At 49.0% G+C, this 27726-nt stretch overlaps 8 protein-coding genes; 3 read left to right on the top strand and 5 right to left on the bottom strand.

Moving 5' to 3' along the window:
• Positions 1-613: 613 nt before the first annotated feature.
• Positions 614-3201, bottom strand: FFUJ_09131 (related to hydroxylase; the record flags this gene model as incomplete). XM_023580091.1 has 5 exons in its annotated part: positions 614-1352; positions 1406-2052; positions 2103-2473; positions 2522-2793; positions 2852-3201. 5 exons carry the CDS (start codon positions 3199-3201, stop codon positions 614-616), a joined length of 2379 nt encoding a protein of 792 aa, XP_023432929.1.
• Positions 3202-3922: 721 nt separating this feature from the next.
• FFUJ_09130 (uncharacterized protein) lies at positions 3923-4336 on the bottom strand (the record flags this gene model as incomplete). The annotated part of the gene is made up of 1 exon (XM_023580092.1): positions 3923-4336. The coding sequence occupies one exon, from the start codon at positions 4334-4336 to the stop codon at positions 3923-3925; it is 414 nt and encodes a 137-aa protein (XP_023432930.1).
• A 1527-nt stretch (positions 4337-5863) lies between these two features.
• On the bottom strand, positions 5864-7391 carry FFUJ_09129 (uncharacterized protein; the record flags this gene model as incomplete). XM_023580093.1 has 3 exons in its annotated part: positions 5864-6803; positions 6858-7036; positions 7089-7391. The coding sequence occupies 3 exons, from the start codon at positions 7389-7391 to the stop codon at positions 5864-5866; spliced, it is 1422 nt and encodes a 473-aa protein (XP_023433923.1).
• A 4952-nt stretch (positions 7392-12343) lies between these two features.
• On the top strand, positions 12344-12674 carry FFUJ_09128 (uncharacterized protein; the record flags this gene model as incomplete). XM_023580095.1 has 2 exons in its annotated part: positions 12344-12580; positions 12627-12674. The coding sequence occupies 2 exons, from the start codon at positions 12344-12346 to the stop codon at positions 12672-12674; spliced, it is 285 nt and encodes a 94-aa protein (XP_023432931.1).
• Positions 12675-13167: 493 nt separating this feature from the next.
• On the bottom strand, positions 13168-15193 carry FFUJ_09127 (related to STB5-SIN3 binding protein; the record flags this gene model as incomplete). XM_023580096.1 has 2 exons in its annotated part: positions 13168-14970; positions 15035-15193. 2 exons carry the CDS (start codon positions 15191-15193, stop codon positions 13168-13170), a joined length of 1962 nt encoding a protein of 653 aa, XP_023432932.1.
• Positions 15194-15743: 550 nt separating this feature from the next.
• Positions 15744-19347, bottom strand: FFUJ_09126 (uncharacterized protein; the record flags this gene model as incomplete). XM_023580097.1 has 5 exons in its annotated part: positions 15744-16895; positions 17006-17098; positions 17158-17817; positions 17887-18832; positions 18911-19347. 5 exons carry the CDS (start codon positions 19345-19347, stop codon positions 15744-15746), a joined length of 3288 nt encoding a protein of 1095 aa, XP_023432933.1.
• Positions 19348-20330: 983 nt separating this feature from the next.
• Positions 20331-24629, top strand: FFUJ_09125 (uncharacterized protein; the record flags this gene model as incomplete). XM_023580098.1 has 3 exons in its annotated part: positions 20331-20411; positions 20475-22536; positions 22615-24629. The coding sequence occupies 3 exons, from the start codon at positions 20331-20333 to the stop codon at positions 24627-24629; spliced, it is 4158 nt and encodes a 1385-aa protein (XP_023432934.1).
• Positions 24630-25261: 632 nt separating this feature from the next.
• On the top strand, positions 25262-27446 carry FFUJ_09124 (related to nitrate assimilation regulatory protein nirA; the record flags this gene model as incomplete). XM_023580099.1 has 5 exons in its annotated part: positions 25262-25646; positions 25692-25903; positions 25949-26352; positions 26399-26950; positions 26999-27446. The coding sequence occupies 5 exons, from the start codon at positions 25262-25264 to the stop codon at positions 27444-27446; spliced, it is 2001 nt and encodes a 666-aa protein (XP_023432935.1).
• Between the last annotated feature and the right edge of the window lie 280 nt (positions 27447-27726).

Raw genomic sequence — 27726 nt, forward strand, 5'->3', positions numbered from 1 at the left:
GGGGGGAGGACCTCGGGTACTTATATAAGTTGGAAAATAAGCTTTCAGAACTTGCCACGCTCGGAACGTGTACAAAGTTTCGCAAGCCTTCACACAAAACCTTGACATCGTGGGTAGTTTAATCTGGCAAATAGAAATGGGCATCATTATTCTAAGTTTCCGTTCGCGTCCTTCTTATATACCTTGGCAAGTATGATTTCCCAATATGCTTCAAGAAGTAATAAAGGAGATATTACTGACACCTTCTAAGTATCATGGGGAGACACTTCGAATTCAAAATATTCCTTCTTCACATGATTAACTCTCCTTGAGCATCATTATCACAGCCATAATCATCGCTACTATCATCAGAATAGCAAGACGCGGCGTTTTTTTTTTTATCCCACACAAATTAATATACAACAATCAACCAACATGTCCGATCAGACCACAGCTTTTCAGCCCAAAGGTAAAGAACACCAAAAAAAACCACATAACGGGCAAAATACTCGTTCGCCCTCACTATTGCCTAGAAGGTAAATAATAACACATGTAGGTTACAGGCGCCATTACCAATTAATCTACCAATCCCCTAGACTTACACGACTCTTGCATTCAATCCAACCCTATACAGTTATAGTAGCCCAGTGTCAGGACTTAAGCTAGCGGTGACATGCTCGCGCCAATAATCAATACCCACAATCATGGCACCAGGTCCAGCCAGCTCCAGAGCACCAACACAGGCCATGCCTCCCAGCACAGCCTGCTTCGTTCTCACAAAGCCAAGTGAGCGCAATTCCCAGACAGCGTACAGAGAGTATGCCAGGCCCGAGGCTGCACTTATGACACCTGCGTTTGGACCGAAAGGCGCTACTTGAGATAGGGCGGACAGCGTCCAGTCGGTAGATAGAGTCTTGGCGATGACGGAAGCAGCCAAACAGAGAGCAAGCGCACAGCCATGAGAGAACTTGAGGGGCGCTACATCCTCGTTTGTGTACATTTGAAGTTCAGATGGGGGAGCATAGTTGATTGGCCTCTCTTCGACCTTCGTGTCAGCTTCCTGTTGTCCACTGTTGGCCGTCTTGGCACGGATAGCAGCGAGTCCTCTAGTGAAGACAGCACAAAGAAAAGGGTATGCTTGCCACACTGTCCCGACATAGTGCCTCAGTTTGGCATCTCTGATCGGCAACAGCGCCGCAACCGTTGGTGCCACGTAGCCTAGGAAAACGCCTGGAACGATGGACTTGGCGATCTGGGGGTCAACAGGTCTGTGGACAGTGGACTTGGTGGAGAAGAGTACAGACGACAGACAAAAGAAGGGCAGCACTGAGCTCGGACCGATGAATGAGTATATGAGCGAGTAGACTGTGGTCCTGTTCAAGGTTAGTGATTGTGCTGACATTATGGTCATGGGGCTGATACGAACCACGACAAAGGGTTTAGCGAGTTTCCACGGCGAGAACCTTCGATGAGCCACGAAGAAATAACAGGAGTCAGGCTGGCTAGGCCTGTCACCGAGCTCTGCCCAACTACCTTTCCCAAAAGCCCTCCAGAACCCCATTGCTGAAGCACGCTGTAGAGAGCCCCAGTTCTAGCTCCAAAGTCCTTGGTCTTGAGTGTAGCAAAGAGCGACAGTCCAAGAGTGCCGATTGCCAGAACCCACGGGACTCGTCTAGCAAGACCGCTTTTGATTGGCTTCACAGGTAACTCGTCCTCAAACGGGACAAAGTGAGGTCGTCTCGGAACAGGAATACCCTGGATCCTTGTAGCCTCGCAGCAGATCGGGGTGACAATGTCGATAAAGGCGTCTGGGCCAAAAATCGGAATAAGATGCTTGAAGATGAAACGAGCGAAAGGGAACCGCTGGCTGATCATCATCTGAAGAGAATGGGCTTGCTCGACGAGACGCTTGGCACGCTCATAGCGGAGAGCGTGGACTTCTGAGAGCGCCGAGTCGACCCGAGAGTCTGAGAGACCCTGGGGGCTCAGCTTGAGTTGCCGCACCAGGGCGTTGACGAGCAGTGCTGCAGACTCCATGGCACCATTTCCTCCTTGGCCAGATGCCGGGTCAATCTATGACATAGTCAGCTACGCAAAAAGAAGTTGCAAAGAGGCTGACATACCTTGTGAGCCGAATCTCCTATCGTGACGATGCGTTTGTAGTGCCAACGATCGAAGACGTACTCCTCAAGTGGAACCAGCGTCGACATGATCTTTCGGTCATACAACTCGCCAAAAGTGACGTCTTGGGTGATATGATCGCCATGGTGTTCCTTTACGAGTCCCTCTTCATCGGCTTTTGTGTATTTCGAAATGTCCTTCCCCCGTTTTGTCTCTGGAAGACCATCGAAGAGAAACCAGTACGTTCGGTCCCCTGGTGCTGCTATGATTAAGTACGCGTGGCCATCACCAACCACCATCTGTTGACTTCGATAACCCAGAGCAGAGGGCCGTTTCGAAATTCCAAAGATGCATCTCGTCGACACTGGAACTCCTATAATACATGTTAGCGGTGAAGATGACGGTTTGTAGTAGTACGTACGAGAGTTTTCGTCTTCGGGGAAGTAGCCAGGACTCTGTTCCTTTCCGAGGCGCCACATTTCGTCTCTTACAGCGCTGTGGATGCCATCCGCTCCCACGACGATATCGCCCTCGTAGACAGACCCGTCTTGGGTGTAAGCTTGGACTCCACCCTCGACCAATTCCACGCGAGTCACCCGCTTCTTGGTCAACACTCGATCCTTATGTTTCAGATTCTTGTACAGAACCTGCAGCAACATCTGTCGATCGATGAAAATGGAGGGATACCCAACCCTTGTCTCGAGGTTAGTAAAGCCAGGCTCCTGGGACTTCATGTCAAGCGTATTCTTACCTTTTCTCAAAGTGAATCGAGAGACTAGTTGTGGAACTAGGGGCAAGGGGGAGACCATCGGACCCATACATGCCCCCAATCGTATAGCGGCAATCCCCAGCAATGTCGAGGATAGGCTCGAAACATCCAAGTTGGTCGAGTATGCGAAATCCATTGGGTAGGATACCAATACTAGCACCGACTTGGGGAGCTATCTGAGGGTAGGCTTCGAGGAGGACGTAATCTATGTCGAATCGCTCCAGCATGTTGGCAACAGAGAGGCCAGCGACGCTGCCACCAACGATGATGACTTTGAATCCCATGTTTACAACTCGCCGAGATGTTTGGTTCTTGATGATTTGAATGCTCATTTTAAAACGGTATAAGATCGATATATATACATAGTAATTGAGGCGCAGTGGCCTCGTCAATGGGTTTTCGGGTTTGATCGTATCCGCTCCCCGAAAAAGATCGACATCAACAAGGGCCCGAGACTCAATCTTCCCAGACCGGACAAGGAAATTACGCAACCATGTTTCCACTCTAACCTTACTAAGCGGAGATATCGACACATGCATTAAATTACGAGTATCGGGTTGCCACAAATGACAGTCTACAACTGAATCTGCCTTCTCTAAACAGTCTTTGAGCGCTACCGTATGAGCAGCCCATTCGTTATCTTCCGATCTCAAGTTGCGGTCTTGGAAATAGCCAAACCTTCCTTAACTTGACCAGACAAGGAAAAATCGCCGGCACTTAGCCTAAAATAGCTCTATTTTGGAATGATCTGCTCCAGTCCCACTGGGAATCGAATTTGTCTGTGGCCATTCGCGATTTGTTTACCCATATGTGTAGTTATGTATAAGGGCTTACAGCTTAGGAATCGTATTATTTACGCGTCGCATGTACAAACAAACAATATCGCCCATAATGAATATACAAAGAGGACCTTTTATACTTAGTTACATCTCATTGAATTTATGGCCATGGTGCTTCATTCACAATGAAACATACAATCAACGATAGAACCCATGCACCTGTCCGGACCATTAGCGTATTGGCAACTCTGCCCTGCATAAAGTCTACCACTATCTACAGAGGCGCCTTGACTGCTCCAATCTGTTTGAGTATTCCAAATAGATCAGGCAGCCCTTGCTCTTTAACAATCTTCCCCTTCGAGAACGTAAAGAGATTCATTCCAACTATTTCGAAGCTTTTCCCAGAGGGCGGGAACCCCATGAAAGGGCCGGTCTGGGTGCCACGAGTTTTGGAACGCAGCACCACTGCATCTCCTTCTGTGATTATCTGCTCCACGGCCCACTGAATATCCGGAAAAGCGGCGCGCATCATGCCTAGCATTTCTAGATATCCGCCGACACCATTCAAGGGCTTGCTGTCGAAAGGGATGTGGAATTCGGCTGATTCATGGATGACTTCATTGCCAATAGCGGCATCTGCTGAGTTGATGAAATCGACGAATCGATGAATGGCTTGTGAGTGAGGCATGGCTATGTCGTTGGAAAGCTTCTTAGACCGTTGGGTGCAAGGAAGAACGTTGTAGGGATTTGTCTTGGTGTATGAACAAACTAAGTGATGCTTTCGCAATTTAACATCTATTTACTCTCTGATCTTATATAACTCTATTCGGAAGCTTATCTGCGTAAGTATTTACACTTTGTGCTGGTGACTAAGCGGGCCTAGCTCTCTTGTTGTGCACGGCCTACAAGCCATGATGTTCAAGCGGGATTAGCAAACCCCCGATCCGCCGACTCCCTAATGAGCGAGGTTTGAAGCTAACTCAAGATGTCATAAACGCGTTTCGCGCATTGCATTCGTATTCATTCCACTTGGCAAAACTCTCTCCAAGATTGTCCCGAGGGCTTGCGTGTAAGTTGCTCTCACCTTTAACCTCCGTTAGAGGTTGCTCGAGCTTTAGAAGGACTGCACACGCCGTCGGGGACAGCAAAGCCCGCAAGGCCGCTTAGATACTGAAATTTTTGTATAACAAAGGTTTACAACCAGATCATAGGAAGGGTCCCCCGTCCAACAGCTTCCGTCCAAGGAAGGACAATCATAGATACTGGTTCCAGTCAGAGATAGGGCTTTGAAGCAGCCAAGCACATCATCAAGCTTTGGGCTACTAGGCTGATTATAGCGGTGTCTTGACTGGGAAGGGTGAAGCCGCCGGGCGATCCCGCCGTTTTAGAAGTGCGGCCTCTGGATCTAGCGAGACAGGCCAGCGTCAATGCATTTGCCGCGCCAGTCATTGATCAGCTGCCCTAAATCGATGTGGTCGAAAACGAGAGGGTCGCCTCGGTAAAATGGCCATGGGCGGAGGACAACAAAAGCATGGTGATTACCAACGCAATATCTATCTTTTTGTTTGGTCATGTTGCTTCTACTAAAGGTCAAAAAGACTGCTGCCCGCCGTGACACGAGGCCTAACTTAACTATTACAGCTAATGACATACATTACACAGTTGACTTTAACGAGGAGGATGCTTCCAAGGGCATCTTTAGCAGCGTGAATATTAGGAAAGAGACCCACATGACCAGTCGCTATCCAACTACCAAGCTCCTCGAGGTAGCCATTGTGCGCAAGGTTGCCGCTCGGAGGCTTGAAGACCTGAATCCGGTCACTATCAACACAATGAATCCCGCACTTTTTTATAGTGAACTCAAAAACGGCGAGGAAAGGCAGATTTTCAAAGTCAAGTCCTTTCTCTTTATGCGTGTGGCTGAGTTTATCTCTCACAGCTCATAGTGTTAGCGCAGGTGCTGAGGCTCGCGGCTAATACCTTGATAAATTCAAGCTACAATAGTCTACTACGCTATAGGTCCTGGGGAGAAGACCACTCTGGAAAGGTATGAGAAGAGCTTATGGCTAAGTTGGAGACGATTCAGCCTGGAAATACCGAGCCTATAGGATGCATGTCGTCTATTGTTTCTAAAAAGGAAAATGAATAATGCACTTGCTATGTGTATCGAGGCAGTCTAAATGGTATTTGGTATCATTTGTTGAGCTTGTGCAGCTTAAGCTTCAATATACCAAGAGAAGTCCTTCAGCGCCCAGGACCCTTGATTGCCACTGTTTCTGCTCCTCACCAGATCCTTGCGTACTTCGATACAAGTTCGCTCAGTCGCCTTTACCAGGGCATGGGGTCCTGCGCTATAGATCCATCCATCTCCGCGTGCGTCGGTATCCATAGCGTTGCGCACTTCAACAGCCTCCCTAAGTATCAACGCAGTGTCCAAACGCCCATTTTCAGAGCTAATGTGTGACCTGATGTCGAGATTTCTGCTAGTAGTTGCTACATCCACTAGATCTGCCCACTCCTTGATCTCGAGTGGCTCGCTGGTACGCACAGTCCAAATCAGGGTGAACCGGCCATTCGCAGACCCGGCGTCTAGCCACCAACGCGCTAGACTTATAGCCCCTGTGACACCTGTTCCACCAACAATGCACAATATGTGAGTTGCATTGATGTATCCGGCATTGTTGATGTTATAAGGTCCCTCAAGTCGAATTTCCAGATCCCGCCTGTCTTGGATATTGGGTACCAAAGCGCCCAACTTCCAAGTCCATTCTTTGTCAAGTCTCTTTTGAGGTTTGCCGCTCACGCGTTGAAGCAGGAACCTGGGTCCATGACTGGTGGAAGCCGAAACTGCAGCCGTGAAAGCATGGATTTGGAACATGCTGACCGCTGGAGCATTGAGATAGTAATACAGTAAGGGCTCACAGGTCAATATGGGTTTCTCCATCATCTGTTGTGCAGAAGTCTTCGCAGGAAGCGAGATTCTAACCCAGTTGCCGCCTGTATTCTCGAGCGTGTCGACGGTCTTTATACTCAGCCCATTGGTTTCTCCAAAGAATACTCTCCTCACCCAATCCGCTATCCACAACAGCAGGCCAGGGAGAAGAAGATAGAAGTCTGTACTGGCATGAATACAAGGGGCAACAAATATTACAATGCTACAAGTAACATGAGTATAGTAGAACAAGTTGTGGTGTTGAAGGCGAAAATACGGGAGTGAAGTGACGAGGACCGCCAAGATGGGCAGAAGGGCGGCAATCCCGGTGTATGTGGTCTGCACGAACCAGGAGCTTCGTTTTTTGCTCTCTGACAGGGTCATTGTTGGATTTTCTGTTGCCAAAGCCTCTTCTTTGGCTTGGTCTCCTTCACTGCTGCCAACTGCAGCATAAACCTGGATTCGTCAGTGGGAAGAACCGAGGATGAATGATATTTTCAAGGCTTACGATATATGTAATGCCATGCGCAGCAACGGCGACCGAGAAAATGTAGGAAATGAGTCGATGAGCGAAAAGTAAAGTGCGGTGATGTACAAAGAATGCCTGTCCAACAAGGCTATTTCTCGACACGGGTATGATCAGGAGGCCAAGTAGGATGTCGGCATAATGTCCCGTTACACCCGTAATGGTGAGCTGAATCTTGGCGGATACCCAGTTCAGACCGTCGATGCGGTGTCCCCAGAAATCCCAGTGGGTTGGAAACCAGTATATGGTCGAACCGAAGGTCAAGGCCAGTATCCATATGGCCATGAAAGTCTATCCGAGCGTAACCTGACTAATAAGAGGAACCCTTAGGTACCGGCCGAATACTGGTAAACGACCAGACAGCATGACTGTAGGAACGAAGTGCAAGGAGACAAAGAGTAAGAGATATGAAACAATAATAGATAATGACATGGAGACGTGTCTCATAAGAGAAATAATCCTCGGGGCATACGGTGGCATAGCAAGAAAAGTGCATCATGACCAGGCTGGCTGCTGCGGAGGCGATTGTCGTCACGATCAAGGCCGTAATTTGGAGATATTTTCTCATGTTGATGTTTGGCGTTTAGGGTCTGACTGAGTAATAGAGAAGATGAGTGATATGATATAGAGATACTATAAGTCTAATAAGTCCTCTTTATAGTGAAAATAAACATTTAAGCTTACTTGATTTCTTTATTTTTAGCACCACGCGATCTGACGAGATCGGAAACGGGCTTTAAGTGAAAAGCCAGACCTCCGAAGACAATAAGCACTAGCTTCAGCCTGAATCCCCAATTCCAAGTGTTGATCCTTGTCCAACTTATAAAACATCATTCCGGAGTTTTATACCAATCGCCATTCGATCTGCTCGGATTAGGATGCATTGAATAAGAGGGCGGTGTTTCGAATTGATGCCGTGTGGCTTCCTGAGAAGAATGCTTGAGCGGCCAGAGGCGAGAATCCAGGAGTAAGCCTCGAGCTCGGAATTATTTATTTACAGTGTTCATATGAGGAAGTTAAACTCCTGCAGACGGATCTTGTGACACGAATGTAATGAGTCCACATTAGGCTGTCTTCTTTTGGGGGTATTATGTCCAAGACTGTCGTTAGGCTCGTTCTCCACAGTTGCCGTTTAGATAAAGACTGTGCTGACAAGTTAGTAAGTTATTATTATTACTAAGGTACACAAGAGGCGGGAACGGAGAATATAGAGGTCTTTATGTGTCGTTCCGTAAGCTCAATCGTCAGCCGAGCCATGAGCAGTGAGCTGAGGAAGGATCAGTATTGGACATCCTGGTTCATTAAATGCTGGATTGGTGCCTCACTGCCATTTCTCCTTTCGGGATGGTTTAGGAGAGGTTCAAGTACCAAAACTGTAGGCAGAGGAGAGTTCTTGCACGTCTCATGATTCATGGTATACCTAGCATATGCTTTTCGGGTCAACGGATGTTGCAAGTTCATTAGATCCTAGAGGCAGATGGCAAAGGCGATGGGCCAGGTCTCTCATGACATCACGCTGCATTCTGCCCGCTAATGAGGCAAATTGCTTCTTCCAGTAACCCAAAGTTGTTAAATCAGCGGACGAATAGCTGAGCATCAGAAGACACTACATCATTAGTAGCATATTAATATGGATCCCTTGTGATTGATTGACCTTAGACAAACCTTATGTTTGACTTTCCTTGTTTAAAAATCAGGTAATGACGGCCTTACCCTTTGAGATAATCACGGTTCTCTAGCAAAGTCCATCTTGATGCTAAGAGGTCAAGATCTCTACCAATATCTCACGATGCTACAGTACGACCCGGCCTGATCAATGGAACTTCTGTCTGTTCCCATATCCTGTCGAGACCGCTATCCAAATAAGTCTCATCCTCAGCTTATGTGGGATGCTTTTAACAAGATAGCAAAGAGGTTTACCTGATATTCATGCCCAACTAAATGTCCTATAAGCCCGACGGCCCGACCTAATCCAAGAATTTCATTTCCAGCATTACTCCTTAGGTCAATTTGACTCTTTCTTTAAGCTTGGCTGGCTGTTGTAGCTCAGCATTGGTGCGTAGGGTAAGTTCTCAACCAGCTTGGATCAAAGGCCAACAGACCATCGTTCGCAGAGCTCATCCCACTTCGGAATCTCGCGAATTGTACGGAGTGCAAGGTGGATCCTCTACACAGCGGCCATGAAGCGAAATGAGTGTGGGGTGCGCAAAGTAACGGGAGCTCCCGCCGGGGATGCGGCAAGCGGATGATTACTGTATGTACAGCAGACCACTTGGAAAAAGCAATGAGTGTTCGGTAATTGGTTATGCCGTAGGGACCAACTGCAGGCGGCTAATTGTTAGGGAGGCAAAAATGCTCCGGACGGCTAGTCTAAGTGTCAGAAATACTAGGTCACATAGGGTAAAATCATATCATACTATGAAGGGCTTAGGAGAATTTTAGTGACCTTTTGTTTCAGTCCGCTTGGAAGTGATCTGAAGCCATTTTGTCACCATGATGGAGTTCCTGGCATCAGCTCCAAAGCCTCCAAGTCCCCATATATCCACTACTACTGCTCCATCAACAACTAGCTAATCTTATTAATGATCCTTGTATCACATTCGTTCGATTTGCACACCAAGAATTCTTCTCTCTTTCCTCCTTTCCGGTGATGTTGTTTTGACCGGCAAGAACTCCGGTCTCTCTCGAGATAACCAGTCATATTGACATTCAGGCCAATGCAAGTATGGGATCTACAATACGAGCTCAGCTCGCTGCCACCCTTGTCGGCCAAAGTGACAATCTTGACAGTTCAAGGCTGGTTGAGAAGAAATGCATGGTCTTGGCAAGAAAATCTAGGTATCAGACCATGATGCATAACCATGATTCATGTGCCGACCCAGGGCTATCACGAGACCTTGATAATTCGGAAGGTGACTGACCAAAAACAAGATTCTGCATTTCTGAGGTTGGTTTCTGATCTGAGGCTTGAAAATAAGGCCTTCCACCTCGGAAAGAACTACTGCTGTACCACCGTGTCATCACACCGATCCAATTCGTCTTGGTCTGTCACTCCGTTGCACAAGCACAAAGCCTCGAGGTCGTGGCGATCGACGATCACCTCGGTCAATATGACGTTGTACTATGGCAAAGATTGATATCGATCTCTGTACGCCGATGAAAGCCATATTGCATATTGCAGATCTTGGAGGAGCTGAAACATGTAGCGATAATCTAGGTAGTGATCTCCAAGAAATAAGATAGTCGACCAAGTGGCTGAACTGGTGCTATTACCCTATTGGATCCCTTTGACAGGTAACGAGTAGTAGGGATATCGACTGCAGACTATCAGACCGAGTCAAGCCTGACTGACAAATCGTGAGGCTGGTGGGCATTTGGAGTGGCAATACAAACTCCGTAAAAATACGGAACTTCTAATCAGAGTATGTAAAGCGCAGATCTCTCTTGTTTTCACCTCCCTCGTCGATTCCCCTTCGTAAACCAAGCCTTTTATGAACATGCGCCTCTGAGACATCCCAACGGGCCCTTGGCTCGCTACCTGAGGCAGGGGTAAAAAAAAAAAAAAAGCATGTCAGTTTTGCCACAGAACGTTTTGATAGAAATGTCTTGTAATTTTTGGGGCTACTGCTGCGGCACATGCATACAATCCACTTTCTGTTCTTGACCGACAGAGCCTGTTTGGGATTCATCTCCCCTGTAAGCGTTACGAGAGCGCTTTACCACGTTGAGGAGCGATCTTCACCAGGAAAAAGGAAAGGCAGAAATACTTCAGTGCGCTGTGCTAAAGTCAGACGCCAGATGTAACGCTCTCTGCCCTCGTTTTGGCCCTTGCGTTCTTCTCCGCATAACACTCATCAGCTAATTCTGCCCTTTGGTATTTTCGTCCCATGAGAAGCACTGATCATCGGCGTCAAGCCACCGGGCTGAGACTTCCGGCAATTCGGCCCAATTAAAACCGTAGTCTCAGCCCTCCCTCCCGGGCTATCGGCAATAAGACATTCACTTAATGGGTGAGACTCTGCAGGCTAGACTCACCCTTTTGTCGATCAATGCAGAACTGCAGCCAAGACAATCGAGCCAGGAACACGCGTGGCGGTCTCGGTCTAGGGCATTGTTTGCGGGTCGTAGAAAAGAAGTAATTATGCCAAGTTTACTGCGGGTTAAAACCCCCCAATTCGTGGTGGCTGCATATTGGGCTGTGGCCCCGTTTTGGCTTTCAGCCAAGGACCGGGAGCGGAGAGCAAATGAGGGCGCTTGATGCGGGTGCTTGGAGTTGTCGTTGACGACGTGGCTAACGCGAGACCCTTGTGCCTCACAAGAGCAATCCACTACACTCAACGTTTTATGCTGTGCGTTTCCAAGACTTCAGCTTTCGAGAGTGTCATTTTTCTCATGCATTGCTTGTCGACGTACGTCGTGGATCGACTGCAAGATTCGGAACCGCGCCTGGATCCATGACAATGCTACGTCTTGGTCACGGAGCGAAGGCCCGAAGCCAATGCCGTGTCACAATGCAATTTTCTTGTTTCCTCTTCAATGAATCCTGCTGAGCTCATTTTGCTGTTCATTCAATACTGCAACTTCTCTGTCCTATTCTTAGCTGAAATTGGACTTGATGCCCTGAATCCCCATAGTGCGGGCGCTAACCAGAGATACCGGGGCTATCCGTTGGCCTGAAAATTTACGAGCGGACCCTCGCCCTACAATTCTAAAATACTTAGCGGGCATCGGCAGTTAGAGTCGTACTGTTACGCAAAAAGTATATTGAAACAATGCAACCATCCCTGTCAGAAATTGAGGCGTGACAACGAGGAAACAAACATGATCTGAGCAGGGAAAACATGGGTCTCTCTCCCTTGTCCCGGCCAGGTACCGAGTGGATGATGAAGATCACAGGCCAAGGGAGGAAGAGTCGAGCCCCACTGGCAGACCGGTGCAGTGATCGCCCCGAGTTCCGCTGCCCAAAGTCTATGGACTGGACTCAGCTGAGATGTGTGATGCGGAATATCGTCACGTCGCATTATGGCCTGGAGTAATCTCGTACAGTCAGGGAGACGGGCGCTTGATCAGGGAACTCGACGATTTTGGTGTGAAGCGTCAAGTATAAAGAGGCCATCATCCTCCCTCTTGGACTCAAAATCCTCATCAACACTCATCAGCATCTCTAACAGCATCCTCAACACCTTCAAACACTTCACACTCCCAAAACCAACTCTTCCAACTCAACTCCATTCAAAATGCAGTTCACCAAGATCGCCTCCGTCCTCGCCATGGCCGCCGCAGCCATCGCCGCTCCCGCTCCCGGCAACTACGAGGTCGAGCCTCGCACTGGCGGTAGCAACAATGGCAACAACCAGCCCGCCTGCTCTGCTCAAAGCCAGCAGATTTGCTGCACCGGTCTCAGCTGTCTGGTCCAGGTTCTTGGCGCCGGTTGCTCCACCAGCTCTTACTGCTGCGAGTCTGATGCCCCCGTCGTAAGTACCTCGAGAGCTATCAAAACAAAGATACTGACTGTTTTAGGGCGCTCTCGTCAACGTTGCTCTCCTCAACTGTGTCAAGCTTCTCTAAGTGACACACCCCAGTGACTTAGCCTGCTCCATCGAGTAACCAGTTGGATTGTTGAATATTGGGGTACATATGATGGGAGGATCTGACGGAGAAAGCCTATGCCAGCTACTCCGTGTGTCAATAGGCAGTGTTGATGTTTGTATTTACTTCGATGACCTTAATCTGAGGTTGAATATACATACAGGGGTTATACTTTACATTTCTTTGATTATTGACTCTGAATGGTGATGACAACAACAAACCTAATTAGATCACATGAACTGCCCTCAGACAAGGATACAGCTGATTAAGTTAACCAAAAGTCACCTTCTGAGCAACTTCAACTCTGCTCATCATACTCTCGTAAACTTGTACTCAATGGGGCCAATGCCGGTACCGGATGCTGCGGAGTTCAAAACTCAATCACACAATGTAACCCAGGGATCCCTGACAATCGGCCCATCCATAACCGTTGAAGAAACAACTTAAAATTGGTTTTAACTACAGCTCTGACCTATAGCAGCAGGTGCACGTTTTGAAAACTGTTGAGGTCGTATCCATGCTCGAATAGATCGTTCCAGGCTGTGTCGATGCTTGGCGTAGGATACTCCTGACGAGGCGGTGGATTCTGACTTTTGACTCCAAACCATGACATGAACTCTGTGTCAATCTCGCCTTCGGCATGTGACGTGTTGTCGAAAATTGCCAACGTTGCATTCCCTAATCTCCGTATGATCTGGGTACTCCTCTCGCCAACCTTTTTGCCGTGTGATATTTTGGACAAGAGTCTCACGCAAGTTTCAATATTGGCCTCGACGACTTCTCTTGTGAGTTCAAGACGGACCACGGAACTCGCTCTGATGGAGTACAGCATCGTAACAGCAGCCATGAATAGTGAGTCTAGCGCCACAAACGTATAGATTATCTTATTCTTCGCATATAGAGCATTATAGCAGCTAATAAGGCTTATGGATGAATCGGCACATAAGCGGATAGCGTCTGCGCTGCTCACCGGCGATGCATGAGATGGTCGGTGGAGGTTGATGACGGCTTGGTGGTAGGCGATTTGGAACCACTCTGGCGTTTGGTACATCGACAGTGGCGCAAGGTATCTCGGAGCGGAAAGAAGCCACGCGTTGAGACGGGTGTAGTGCTGTTGGCGTATGGAGTCGAGGTTCCGGCCTTGGAGGTTTATGCCGCCTGCTGAGTGGAGGGCGGAGTAGATTCCCGCGTTGATCTGGCGCAGTTCGACGATATGACGGAATGCAGACATGTCTCTGACGTCGGGCAGGATATTCGCTATGGCTTGATCTGCAGGCCCGGCAATTTGCTCATCGGTGAGAACTAATGGCAAGGGTACCGTGATATCAGCGTCCTGAATGCCCAATGGTCTGCCGAGAGAGATTGAGACACTTCGGTCCATGGTGTACAAGCTCCAGAATAACCGTTTTCGCATCTCGGCGTCGAGCAGCGTCTTATTGGCCATGCTCTCTTCCCGATGCATGTCGATACCTACTGCAAGCCTCAACGCCATGCCAACGGTGTACCACAAATTGACCGACTGCGGCTCGTTGCTGCCGAACAGGCAGAGCAGGGAAAGACAGCGTATGCAGTCGAGGTCATCAGCTGAAAGCACGGCATCAAGATCACGCACAGCTGCCTCGAAGAAGACCTCGTGAGAAACGGGCGCGTCTGAGCTAATGCGTGCTTTTTCTGATGCTCCGATCGCGAGAACCATGTGTACTTCAAACGCTGACAGTCTGCTCCTGACTTGGCCATTACAGTATGGTATGTAATGCTGTTCCATGAACGATGGGCGATGAAGGACCGGGTATTGCGGCCATCGACGATCGAAGAATACTTCAATCAGGCTGAGGCCGTCTCGGTGAAGCGAGAATGTGTTTGACGTGGCGGTCGGAGGCGTCTCACTGGCTGACAACCCATGCCACAGCTGCCAAGGCCCCGTCATAAACCCCGTCTCGGAAGCGCCATTAGGACCCAATCCTCTAAAAGTTGGCAGAAGCATGCGTCCAACATATCCCCTCTCCAAGCTCGCAACCGAGCCATCGGGTTCTTGGCGATCGGCGACAGATCTTATCTGCAGATGACTCTCCTGAGAGCGAGCTTCCGAGGGCAGTCTTGATTGCATGGCGAGTTGTGTCTGTAGCTCATTCACCCGGTCTTTCAGGCGCTCTACCTGGCCTCTCAGATGGTCGCACTCGCATTCCCTGTCGACCTTGACAACGAGACGATCTGAGGGGACACAAGGCACATTTGCAGCAGCACAAGCCCCGCATACGGGATGTCTGCCGTCACACTTTGGTCACAAAAAGTCAGTCCATTATGTAGTCGACGACCCGAGAGCATATGGTAGCACGTACTTTTTGTTTTCTTCGGCGGCATCTCTGGCACGCTGCAGATATCCTCTTGAGGCCACGACGCGGCGATCTTATCCGGTCAGTGTCCCTGTCTGAGTGTGTGTCGTAAGCAGAGGCCGATTCAAACACGGCAGGAAGTTCTCCATCATCGGTGGCAGACATTTTTCGGGTTCGGGTTTTTGGTGGTGATGGTTTGTTAATGAGGGATGAAATTGTTAATGCGAAAGAGTCAGAACTGACCCACTTTATCGATAAGGACAATCCATCTCCGGTTCAATGCCGGCGTAGCCGATCCTAAAAAAATCGATCTTACTAAGATTCGGCCGGATTCGGTCCTTTTGCCCGGCCTTATCTCACATGTCATGATTGATGAAGCAGATAATTGTCTTGTTTTGTACTGAGAACAACCGATATTCAGAGTTTTCCTGGTGTTCTAGAGACTCCTACATAATTGAACTATGTCAGTTGGTTGGGGATCTGCCTAACGTCACTGAAGTCTCCTTGCATTAATGCTTTAATTTTCCTACTTTGGTGTTCAAAACCATATCTCTGTCAATAAGGCCAAAGTAAGTGAAACACCAACAGATAAAGCAAAAAGCATTCGCAGTAAACTTTCCATATGTCGACCTAAAATACATACTAGTAAGGCATTCAATTAAGAAAAACTAAACTACTTCTGTGATTACCCATAGTAACCTGTGCTCTTATCAGATCAGATGAGACTTGAGCTCCCTGGCTGCCCAGGAACTTTCTTGAAATTGTCTGGATGCGCCTCACCTTGAGACTCGCTGACATATGTCTCATTTTTCGGCACGAAACTCATCTGACCAATATATTTCTCTGCCTTCTTTCCCATCGGCCACTTGACAATACTGCCCGCCTTGCTTGTATAACTCTTCATGTTCCTCACCTTGGCCTTGACTGCTTGCTGATGCCTCACTTGCGCATCTTGGAGGTCGAGGGCTGTTTCCTTCGTGAGAGGCTTTTTCTTCAGGGTTTCCAATTCTCTTAAAGCCTTGCCCTTCCCTGCAGCTTCTTCATCAGCCTTGCTAAGCTTTTTCCAGGATTTGTAGTCGTTTAGCTTCTTTGTTTTGAACCTGCCCTCGAAAACCTTTTCAGCCAAAGCTCTATCTCCATCGAATCGGTTCAAGGCACCCAACATGAACATGTGCTGATACAAAGCCGAGTCGAGGAGATGCTCAGATCGATGGTAGAATCTTCGACTGAATGGGTAAAACATGGCCTTCATGTGCAGGATTGTTGGTAGCTCGTATTCAGTGCCAGCCACGTCACTATCACTTTCACCCAGGGGGGCCAAGATCCTGGATTGACCCATGAGTCGGATCTCGTAGCGGATGTTGTAAGCAAGGAATGGAAATTCCTCAGCGAGCTTAGCCAGTGTTGAATCCTCCTCAATAGGGTTTCTTTTCTTCCAAACGTATTTCTCCGTCTCTGTGTCAATCTCATCAAAGAGGTAGGGTCCACTCTTGGTGTTGCAAACCACACTGAGCTCTCCCTGAAGGTAAGTTCTCTTGTCGTTGCCCTTGCCGTACTTTTCTATTTCAGTTACCATGCTTTTCTTGCTTTTCTTGCTTTTCTTGCTTGTCTTGCTTGTCGTGCTTGTCGTGCTTGTCGTGCTTGTCGTGCTTGTCGTGCTTGCCTTGGCTTGCTCATCTGCCAACTTGTCACGGAGAAGCTTCTCGTCCTTGAAGAGTTGCTGCCAGGCCTTCTCGTATCTAGTCATGCAAGAGTTTGCCTCTGAAGTGCCAAAGACGAGGTTTTTTTTAGTCTGGCTTGACTTCTGGGCTGAAGTGTTGGTGCCCTGCTGGATGCCGCCCCAGGAGTATGCGCTCAGGTGCAACCACTGGTGATTCAAACCACGTTAGTCCCGGTTCCTTCTGGCCAGAGGGAGGCACGTAGAAGAGAAAGTTTGTGGTGCTTCATATCTCCTTCTCACGCCTTGGGTTCACTTACTTCAGCGATGTAAAGACCATTGGACATTTGCCGATCTTTAAGAGTGGCTTTTGGACCAGGACGCCATGACCAGCCGAGAACTTGGTCCGCAAACTGTGATAGAACGAGAACCAGTCAGCAGTCTTGGGCTTGAGAATAAGGCAAGGACTCACATAAGATGCTGAAAAGCCCATAACTGCTTTCTGGTCCTTTTGGCCCTTCCTTGAACCTGCGGCCCGGATTACCTTTTGTGCATTGATGGGATTGACGTGTATGCTGCGTGTCATGCCCTTCTTAGGTTCAGCCTTTTCTGCCTTTTTCTCCATCTCCTTTGTAGATTTTGACTTCGTCTCGATTGGCTTAGTGTCTTCCTCATCAACTTCCTGAGTAGGAGTCTTGGTGGCGACGATTTGCTCCCCCTGTGCGGGCGGGTTGCTCTCCTCTTCGTCACTTTCATAGTACTCAGCCTCACTCTCGTCTTCATCTTGATCATCCGACTTCTTAACGGGAGTTATTTTGGGATCAGTGGGCCAGTACTCAGTAAAGGACTCTTGCTTGGCTTCATACTCACTCATTTTATCGATATACTTGTGGTCAAGCCCAATAGGTAGTTGTCGAATGGGCATGAAATCTTTCCTTTCTTTGTTTGTTACCGGCGTGGCCTGTTGGGTACCAGAGGTTTCCAGGTTCATCGCACCATCGGCTTTTGGAGATACTGCTTCCGCTTCCCTACCGTCGGCTTCATCTGCAGCATCCTTAAACCTCTGCATGTACTCGTGAATACAGTCCTTGTGGATGTACGTCTGGTACAATCGAAAAGGATCTTCTGAGAGCTGCATGTCAAGCAAGAAAACCAATATCAGCCTGATTTGATGACAAGATAGGGAAGAGGGGAAACTCACAAGGCAATAGTGGCGGCTTGACTCCCACTCCCACTTCTCCGGTGCCAACTGGAGTTTGGTATGTTTCCTACTCGCGTCATTCTTTTCGCGTTCATTGATTTGTGCAATGATCTTGCCGAAGACCTCATGGGCATGGCCCGCTGGGTCAGATTTCTTGTACCCTTCCACCAACCCATTATTGAGAGTGTTGTAAAAGCGTGTCCTGGCACCGGGCAAAATCCAGATAACGAGCGGTTTTGAAAGAGGTGAAGCATCATAGCGAGTTCTCCAGCCGCGGCTCTTAGCAGACTTTGGCTGGTCATGTGCTGTAGGACTCTTCCAGTACTCCTTCCAGAGCCACTGCATGCTAGCGTAGTCATAGTAATGGATTGACAGAAGCGCACTGCGGTTGTCATCATAATGCTTTCGAATATCATTTTTTGTGCCTGCTGGAAAAGGGCTGTAGCAGCCAAAGCACAACCTCCCAGATTCGGCGCGGAAAGGTATGACGGCCTTTACGAAAATCCTGAACGTCTGGCACTCTTCGACATGCTCTTCGATTTCCTTGTCATCTTTTCCGCGGAACTTCCATTTGCAGCTGCTCATCTTGTGCATTTCCTCCAAACATGGTCCTAGAGCTTTCTCTTCCGTATCACCCGCCACCCCGTAGATTCTTTGTTCCTCAGTGACGTCGTTCACGGGGTTAGGAGCCTTCCCGCACCTCTCGGAGAAGTCGAAACCGGGAGTGACAGCTTTGACTTTAACTCGAGCTGTGATTGGCGGTATAAGAACATTCTTTCGTTTCTGGATCAGCTCATCCATTTTGTCTTTCGCCGCTTTGGCCGCGTCAGCCGCCTTCTTCCCTCTCTTCTCACTGTTGTTCAACCATTCTTCCTCTTTCTTTTGGATCCTCTCGTCCCGTTTGCAGAGTTCATCTTTTTTCGTTACTAAGTCAAGAACATGTATGCTGGAGGAAGGGAAAGCGTTAGAAATTGACCCAGATATTGGCGAGTTGACTCATGATAGGAATATGGCGATTACTTACGGATTCCAAGCCACGTTATTCTCAGCAAGAGCTTGCAAGTATCGCAGAGAAACATATATATCTCCCTTGACCTGCTTGGTCTTGGGCCACTCGATAGAGAATTCCACAAACGCGTCGTTGAAATTGCTTCTGAGGAACCCATTTGGAACCTTCACGTAATATGCATCGTGGGCTGAATCTTCCGTGCCGTAAGGTTGCAGAGGAGCATAAGGATGAAATCCTCCAAGAACGCTCTTTCGCACGTAGTCACCTTGAGAGGCCTCCATCTCAAATTTATATACATACTGGTTTTCCAAACTCAGCCGTGTCCAGGATCCCAGCGCCGTATAAACACTGGGTTCTTCGGCACCCTCAGTCATACGTGGGTCATCTTCAAGCTTCATGCGAAGCTCTGGGCCTTGGTTACTCGCTGTCTCACCAACGTTTTCAAGGTTCATGATGTATGGACAAGGAGGTTTGAGGGGTTGGTAGGGAAGGAAACGAGAACCGAAAGACGTAGAGTTGCTGATAATTGGAATTGCAAGCAAATGATGTATAGCTGTGAAAGAATAATAACAAGATTGGGAGGGATGCAGTCTCAGTAATTTATCTATCATGGCGGAGCGCATAAGATGTCCCAAGCCAAACATGTCCACCCTGGAGATCCAGACCATTCGAGTTTGTGACTCGGCAGGGGGTGATATGTTGCTCCCGGAACTAAATCCAAAAACAGCATCTTCTTAGTCTAGATATGGCTCGCTAATAAGTCTAGTTTGAACCATTGGTCTGAGCTGAAAGACTGTGGCTGGCTAAGGGCCGCGCGTTATCTGCCAACGACCGGCGAATCACATAAGCCAAGCCTCTAACCAACAACTCGGCCGGGAATAGTGCAAACCCACAGAATACTATGTCAAGGTTGCGTGTGACCTTTTCAGGTCAATACTGTTATCCAAATCGAGATGCCTGTCCAATATTACCATACAGCGCTAGCCGGTAATCAGGCCAGCTCCACCAAAACTATCATGCTGATTCGACGAGCTATTCCGCTATCGAACGGCTGAGAGACTAGGTATGCAACAAGCAAATAGTTCGGTGTCTCCGATGCTTTCAGGTCTCCTCGAAATATCGCTCTCGACTCGAACTTCGTTGCATTCCGATGGATATGATTCATATACGACATTCGGATCAACCATTGAAATATTGGCCACTTTTGATTAAACACTTGACATCGCCCCAGAACACAGCCCTCTTTCAACCTCTCAACCTTACTACAGTTCAAATCTGCTCAGTTTTATTAGTCGGACTGGTCCATCGACAAGCCCTATTCACACTCATCATCATGGACTCGCTACTGGACTCTGCCATGGCCCCCCCTGCACCAGCCAAACGTGGCCGGTCAGACTCCTTTGACGATGGTGATGAGGATGCTCGATATGCGAAGATGTCCAAAGTTGACACAAGCACACTCAAGCGGCCTTCTTCACCGGGACTAGATCTTGATCGTTCCATCAAGAAAGCAAAGGTATCCATAGAGTTCTTACCGAATTTGCACTACACATTAACTGACCATTCACTTCATATGTAGGACAAGGCTACCGATTTTCTCTTTGGAAAGGATGCATCTAAAGCCCCATTCATGAGATATGACAACTTTAACATCTACAACCCCCAATTTGTCACTTTAGAGTCGAATGGGGAGTTTGTTCCCATGGTTCCAGCTCATCCTCAATCAGCCTTGATTGATCCTGTTACCGGCCTTGTTACTCCACAAATCACGCCTGAGGAGAAGCTTGGCGATCCCTTCAACTCTAGCAATAGGCCAGCAGGGGTGTTAGAGCAGGACCTTGTTCCTGGGCCGCTGTCGAAGAACCCTATCGACATTGTGCTCACTGGCGACATCAGGCTTTTCAACCTCATTCCAGCCAAGATTGAGATATACCGAACTCTCACTGAGGCGCAGCCATACACTGAGATAGTCAGGCCAGCTAAGGGTCGCCTCTCGTTGGGAGAGTTTCTCCCCAGCCTCAAAGATGGCGTTCTCGATTCTATTGTCTTGGACAATCTGCGCTTTTGTTACGTTGAGGATTTCGGAGATCCGTTCTTGCCCTCTGGAGCATATTTTGAGACAGATATTGTGTTCCAAGGTGCTATGCAGCCTGTTTCTGATGCCCTTCGAGACTTCTTCGGTCAGGATAAGCCCGCGCTTCATTTCAGCGCCCATCTCGGCGCATACAGGGATTGGGACGACCCTTGGGATGTTGTCAACCTGGTTCTTAGTGCCTCTTTGGACCGCATCTCTTTCAAGGCTCTCGGCATCTTCGAGTGGACTAGGCTCGGTGTCGAAGTCTTGGCCTTTGCTGATGTGGACTGCACTAACGACGTCAACCCTTGGTCCTTGGGCTTTGGCTTCTTTGGTGATGTCAACATGACAGTTCCAGGATCGATTGTACCCCTTCGAGCTACATATAGGCTTCGAAAGATGTTCGACACGTACTCTCTCTTGGTCAGACTTCAAGACGACGAGTGGAAAGATGTCTTTGGTATAAGAGGTTTTGACCTGCAGCAAGTCCTGCTCTCCGCCACGCTAGGCAATCTATCCTCCAATGACAAAACCTTCTCGTTATCGGTAGAGGCTCAAATGGTCTGGCACGAGACCACAGTTTCTATATCTGGTACCTACTCAAAAGACCACTACAGCTTGGAGGCATATGTCGGTAACCTGGCTCTCAGTGACCTAGAGGGTTTGTTCAAGCAGCTGACTGGAGAGGGAGAATTGGACGTATTCGACCACGACGTCAAGTTCAACTCTATCTATCTCCAGGTATCAACTGAGGGGATTGTGCTCTCAGGAAGCATCACCATCAATGGTCACTCCAGTGCTGGCGGCTGTGTGACCATCTCCAAAGCGGGTGTCTCCATCACTGGTGGCGTCTCTGATGTGTCTTTTGAAGGCTTCGAGATCCACAATGCTGAATTCGATGTCTTCATCGGAAGCAAAAAGTCACAGGAGGATTCAGGAGGACGCTCTACACGCTTTGCTATATCCGGCGATGTATCTTTCTGTGGCATTGATGTTAGAGCTGGTGTCTTTACGCAAAAGGACAAAGATGGCCCACTGAAATGGGCTGTTTATGGAGAAGCATCCGGTAACTTGAGTACTGCCTCGCTATGCCCTGTCCTCAAAGACACGTTCTTGGATGTGACATTGTCAAACCTGGCGCTCGTTGCCATGAACCATGACATGACAGTCGCTTCCTTCAACAAGCACAACTATCCTCTAGCTAAGGGTGTCCAATTCTGCGCAAAGATCGAGAGCATACCAGAGTTGGAGAGTCTTCTCAAGGGCAGTGTCAAGGGAACAGTACTCCAGGCTTGCTATACCGGCGGGAAGTTCAAGCTGAGTCTTATTCTCCCTGCTGCAAGGACAATCACCTTTGGGGACCGTGTGTACACCGGGCCTCTGAGCCTTGGGATTCACCTCGGTGCCAGCCCCACGGACATCTTGCTAGTTCTCAATGCTGAACTCAACGTTGTTCTCGACACACAGCCACATCCCTTGGCATTTGCTCTTGGCCTCAAAGCCGGGTACAGTGGTGCTTCGGCATACGCTCAGATGATTACAGACTGGATAAACCCATGTGGCATCGGTAAAGAAGTCGTGATTCGGGGGGGGGCTCTCGAGTTTGGCATCATATACTCAACATTCCTCGCAACTGGTATGCCAGGAGAAATGGGATTTGCGGGACAGATCAACATCGGGTCCAAAGAGGCCAAGATGGCCATGAAACTCAGTCAAAACCCCAAGGAGCAGTTGCTGGCGGCTGCTGTTAAGGATCTGGGGGTCGCAGATCTTGTTAAGTTCGCCTCTCTCATTGCAGAAAAGGAACTCCCTGAGCCGGATGACTTTCTTCACTTTAATGATGTTGAGCTGTATATCTCTACTGGCACCAAGATCGGCTTAACAGAATACCCCCCTGGCGCCTCCTTGAAGGGCGACATGACCATATTTGGCAAGCGTGCGAAATTTGAGTGCACTGTAGGTTCCATGATCAAGCTATTGGCCACAATTGAGGCCTTCAACATCGGGCCACTCCAGGTCACTGGCGCCGCAGGGCCGGATCCCATTGTGGACATTGTGCTTTCTTCTGACAAGCAGACGGTTCTTATTGATGGCGCTGTGACTATCATGGGGGCATCTGCTGCTCTTCACCTGGAAGCGAGCTTCTTACCATCAACCACTTTCGATTTCTGGGTGGATCTACGTCTCTCAGATCTATTCATGTTGAAGCTCCAGGCCAAGCTAACGGGAAAATTCAATGTGAAAGATTTAAAAAGTCTAGAAAAGGCAGACTTTGCGGTCAAAGGTGTAATGGAACAACACATCATTGAGTACATATCGCAGCAAGTTCAGCAGCAGATTGATGTCGCTCAGAAAGCCGCAAAGGAAGGCTTCGATTCAGTCAAGGCCGAGCTAGATAGACAAGAAGCAGCTTTCAAGGCAAAATGCGATGCGGCGATTGCAGAGCTAGAGAGAGCTCGCGCCATATGGAACGAAAAGCGTGACCGCGTCAATGGAGAATTCGAACGCGTCAAGCAATCGACACATCAAACAGTCCAGGGCTTGAAGGACAGTGTTGGCCGTGCTGAAGCCTCCTGGAAGCAACTCATCGCGGAAGTAGAGAGGGCTTTAGAAGAGGCGCGAAACGACGCGAATGCTGCTATCGGATCTGCACAGTCTGATCTCAACCACGCTCAAGAGGATAGCGACAGAAGCATTCGGGAGGCTCAGGATGACCTGCAGAGAGCAAGGAATGATTTCGACCGAGAGTTTGGTAATGCGGTCCGGGATATCGAGAACGCCCGACATGACGTGGAACGAGCTCAGGGTAGTGTCAACGATGTTAGGTGGTCAATTGACCGCGTCAACCGAGAGATTGATGACACATCGTGGTACAACTGCGGGGGTCTCTACGCGGAAAGGGCTTCTCTCGAGATAGCACTCGTGGCCGTAGATGGGAGCCTAGAAGTCGTCAAGGGCATCTTACACGCCGCTGAGTGGGTGGTGCAGAGCACTGGCTATGTCACTGCTGAGGCCACAATCGGCACTGCCGTTTTCGCACTTGATCGAGTCAGAGACGTCAAAGGCGTAGCTCTCGACGCCGCCAAGCTTGCGTTGGACGGCGTTCGAGAAACGCACAATCTTGCCATCGAGGCTGCGTCAGAGGCAGTGTCTGTTGCCAAAACTGCAAGCGAAGAGCTTCATGTCTTCGAAGCGGCAAAAGGTGCTCTTGATGCCGGCGAGAGTGCTGCACAGGGGGCCATCAACACAGCGCAGGACGCAGTAAACGCTCTGGCTTCATGTACCGAGTTTCTAGCGTTTGACGTGGCCGAGAAGGGCTTGCAGTTTGCTCGAGATAACACGAGTGAGCTGAATTTGGCACGGCATGCGGTTGAGATTGGTGAAAAGGCAGTGGATATCGGATTAGACATGGCCAAGTGGGCTGTCGACCATGCTGGCAAAATGTTTGACATCCAGCTGGTCGAGTTTGAGGGGTCTATCCAAGGGTTGGTAGGTAATGGCCCTCCCCTCAGGGTCAAGATAGCAGGTGTTGTGTTTGGTGACTATTTTGTTTTTGAATTGGTGTGGTCTCCTGGCTTTGATCTCATCAAGTTCATCAAAGAGCTCTTTGCCAAATTATGGGAACTAATTAAAGATGCTGCGGCCTCGATAATGAAGTGAGGGGAGGAGTAACAATTCAACTTTGGAGCCGAGCGTGCACTGGGTATACTTTGGTTCAAGTCTGGAGCTCATTCAGCAGTGGATATTTAAATCACTCTTTGACTTCAACGTGATGCTACTTGCTCGTTAAATCTGTCACAGAACAGTGAATGATTTATTTTAGTACTATTTTCGTGACTCCAGCTATGTGAAGCCCAGGAATGATGTCATTTCTCCAAAATCCCCAGGTGAACGAACTCAAGCGCAAAAACGGAGCCAACACGTGGAAGAGACCACTATTGCTTGACGCCGATAAGGCTGAATAGAACGGACTACTGAGCAAGAGACAAAGCAAGAGACTCAAGGGTCCTCTCCAGTCATGACTCCACTCAATCGGGCTTCTCGGTATCTCTGAGCCCTTGTCATCACGCTCAAGCTCTTCAGTTAGCGCAATCCCCCAACCAGTGAAATCACAGCACTTCTACCCCGCAAACGGCACTATCAGTAGCCTAAACCGAGTCTTCGGGGGGGGAGCTTATCACATACGGAACCCCATCGGAAGCCGGTGGGACGTACGCCCTCTCATCGCCCTTATCTCTACGGAATGCCCCCCAGTCTCCGTCACAAACATCCCCAAACCACCACAAACCACAATGCCTCGCCCAATAGTCCCAGCGCACCAACGCCAAAGAGCAGCAGAAGCCTGCAACCTGTGTCGCGAGACGAAGAAGAGATGCAGCGGCTCAGCGCCCTGTACGCAATGCGTTCGTCGCGGTCTTGAGTCGCAGTGCTTCATCACCTATGCTCCGAGAGGGTCGAGAACAAGAGCTCGTGCTGAAGCTGCAAAGGCTGCGGCGGCGGGATCGGCGACGACGGAGCAGATGAGTGCGAGTTCGCATCAGAGCAGTCAGCCGATGGAGACGGATGAGGGGTATAGACCGTTGTCGCCGTCGCATTCGCAGCAGGATGATGAGAAGGACAGCCAGACTGAAGCGTCGAATCCACCGCGAATGCTGCTCAACTCGAGAGGCGAAAGAGGTATGAAAGCCTGTCGCAATTGCCGATGAAATGCTTATTTGTTAGTTTATATTGGAGGCGCAGCGTCAATCTCGTTTCTGCAGATTGTGCGGAATTTGGTGTCCCAACAAATTGGACCGTCGGCATTTTCTCACAATGAGAAGAGCGACACCATGCTTGAGATTGAATCGCCTACAGCTACAACACACGATGAGACGAGCGCGATGAGATTAAGTCCAGATCAAAAACAGCAATATTTAAGGTCTTATTACGTAGTGGTATGTCTACACAAACAATTATCGAGTGTATGCTGATGATAGCAGACCGAAGCGTTAATCCACGTCTTTGACGCGTCGGAACTCGAAACTCTTCTCAATCTAGACGACGACACAGGCTGCTCTCCCTCTCCCAACCTCTCACCTCTCAAACAAGCCTCAGTCGACCTAGTAATCGCAATCGGCGCCCAATGCGAGTCCCTCTCCAGCGCCCGAACAATAGGCCAAGCATATTTCCGCCGCGCTCGCAGCCAAGCATTCGTCGGTTTCCTCGAAGATCCAGACCTAGACATGGTCCGCACATTCCTCCTCATGGCATTCTTCATGCTCGGCGAGTGCAGAAGAAACGCAGCGTTTATGTATCTCGGAGTCGCTGCAAAAGCCGCTCTCGCTCTGGGTCTGCATAGCAGAGAGTCTTATGCTGCGAAGCCAGGACCGGAGGATCAGGCAAAGTAAGTTTGGGCCTTTATAGTGATTCGGATGCGGCTAATGGCTTAGGCTGCGGGTATGGATGAGCGTGTGTATCCTTGATAAGCTTGTTAATTCGCTTCTCGGCCGACCATCCGCTTCTGCCCAGATCCGATCGAATAGCAGTAGTAAGCTGGATGACGTCGCGCAAAAGGGCGATAGCATCACCGAGCATTTGATGGCTTCAAACAGAGTTTCCACCATCATCAACGATATCACAGATACGCTTTATGACCAGAAAAAGGTTACGACTGCCATTGTCGAGCAGTTCCTCCAAGATATTGAACGCTGGAAACGAGAGCTTCCTGCTTCGGTCAAGATACCCTCAGCAGATCCCAGTCCAGGAACAGTGACGCAACAACACGGAGCTATTGCCAAGGTTTACGTGTCGTGTCTGTATTATCTGGCTGTTATGCTCGTTTCAAGACCGTTCTTGGTTTCCGCACTTACATCCAAGGGTCTTGGAAAGGGAGCCCATACTCAGTTGGCCGCTGCGTGTCTTGATGCAGCGATGTATCTGTCACAAACATGTTCCGAAGCTCTCAACGCGGGGCTACTACAAGGGAACATGTGCATTATGAAGTAAGTTCACTGGTTATCTACAAAGATCTACATTCTAACAGCTTACAGAGCCCTCGTCTTCGCATCAGGACTCGTACTCGGTCTAGAGATATTCGCCAAATACCCGGTTGAATCAGACATCAGCAACGCATTCGAAGGCGCCAAAGACGTCCTCAGGCATTTAGCAACTCAGAGTCCACAAGCAGCGCACTATCTTGACATTCTGACAACTCTGTCTGGGGCTATTGACAAGCGACGAGCAAACGAGGCATCTAGTGGAAGAAGCCGCTACGTCTCCAAGCTGTTTAGTCTGGATGCACCACCTGAGACTGCAGGCTCGCAATCTGCCCAGCAGATGCTGGATACAATGTTTCCATTCACAGATGCTCAGACTGGTCAGATGATGGATGATTCAATGCAGGATTGGGTGTTTCAGCAGCCTGATGGTGGTGATTTTAGTTTGGACTGGGAGACGTTGAATGTGTCGTTATGGGATACGTATCCATTTTTATCATGAGTTAGCTGTCTGTAGAACTGTATGAATTGATGAGCCTGTATGAACAATCACCATCTTCAATATCGCTGTTCGTGATAATCGACACTGACACCTCGCATCAACCTCCGCTAACCATCGGTACAATTGATCAAGTGACTACCCCAGAAATCTCCCACGATCCGCAGATCCGCACAGAGGTTACCGCAAATACGCGGGTGCTATCAGTAAAACGGGTGCAGTGCACTACCCGACGCTAGCGGATATCGCACCACTTCCGTGCTGTGGACTTCCGCTATCTCTA

Source organism: Fusarium fujikuroi, chromosome FFUJ_chr07, assembly GCF_900079805.1.
Source record: "Fusarium fujikuroi IMI 58289 draft genome, chromosome FFUJ_chr07".
Lineage (NCBI taxonomy): Eukaryota > Fungi > Ascomycota > Sordariomycetes > Hypocreales > Nectriaceae > Fusarium > Fusarium fujikuroi.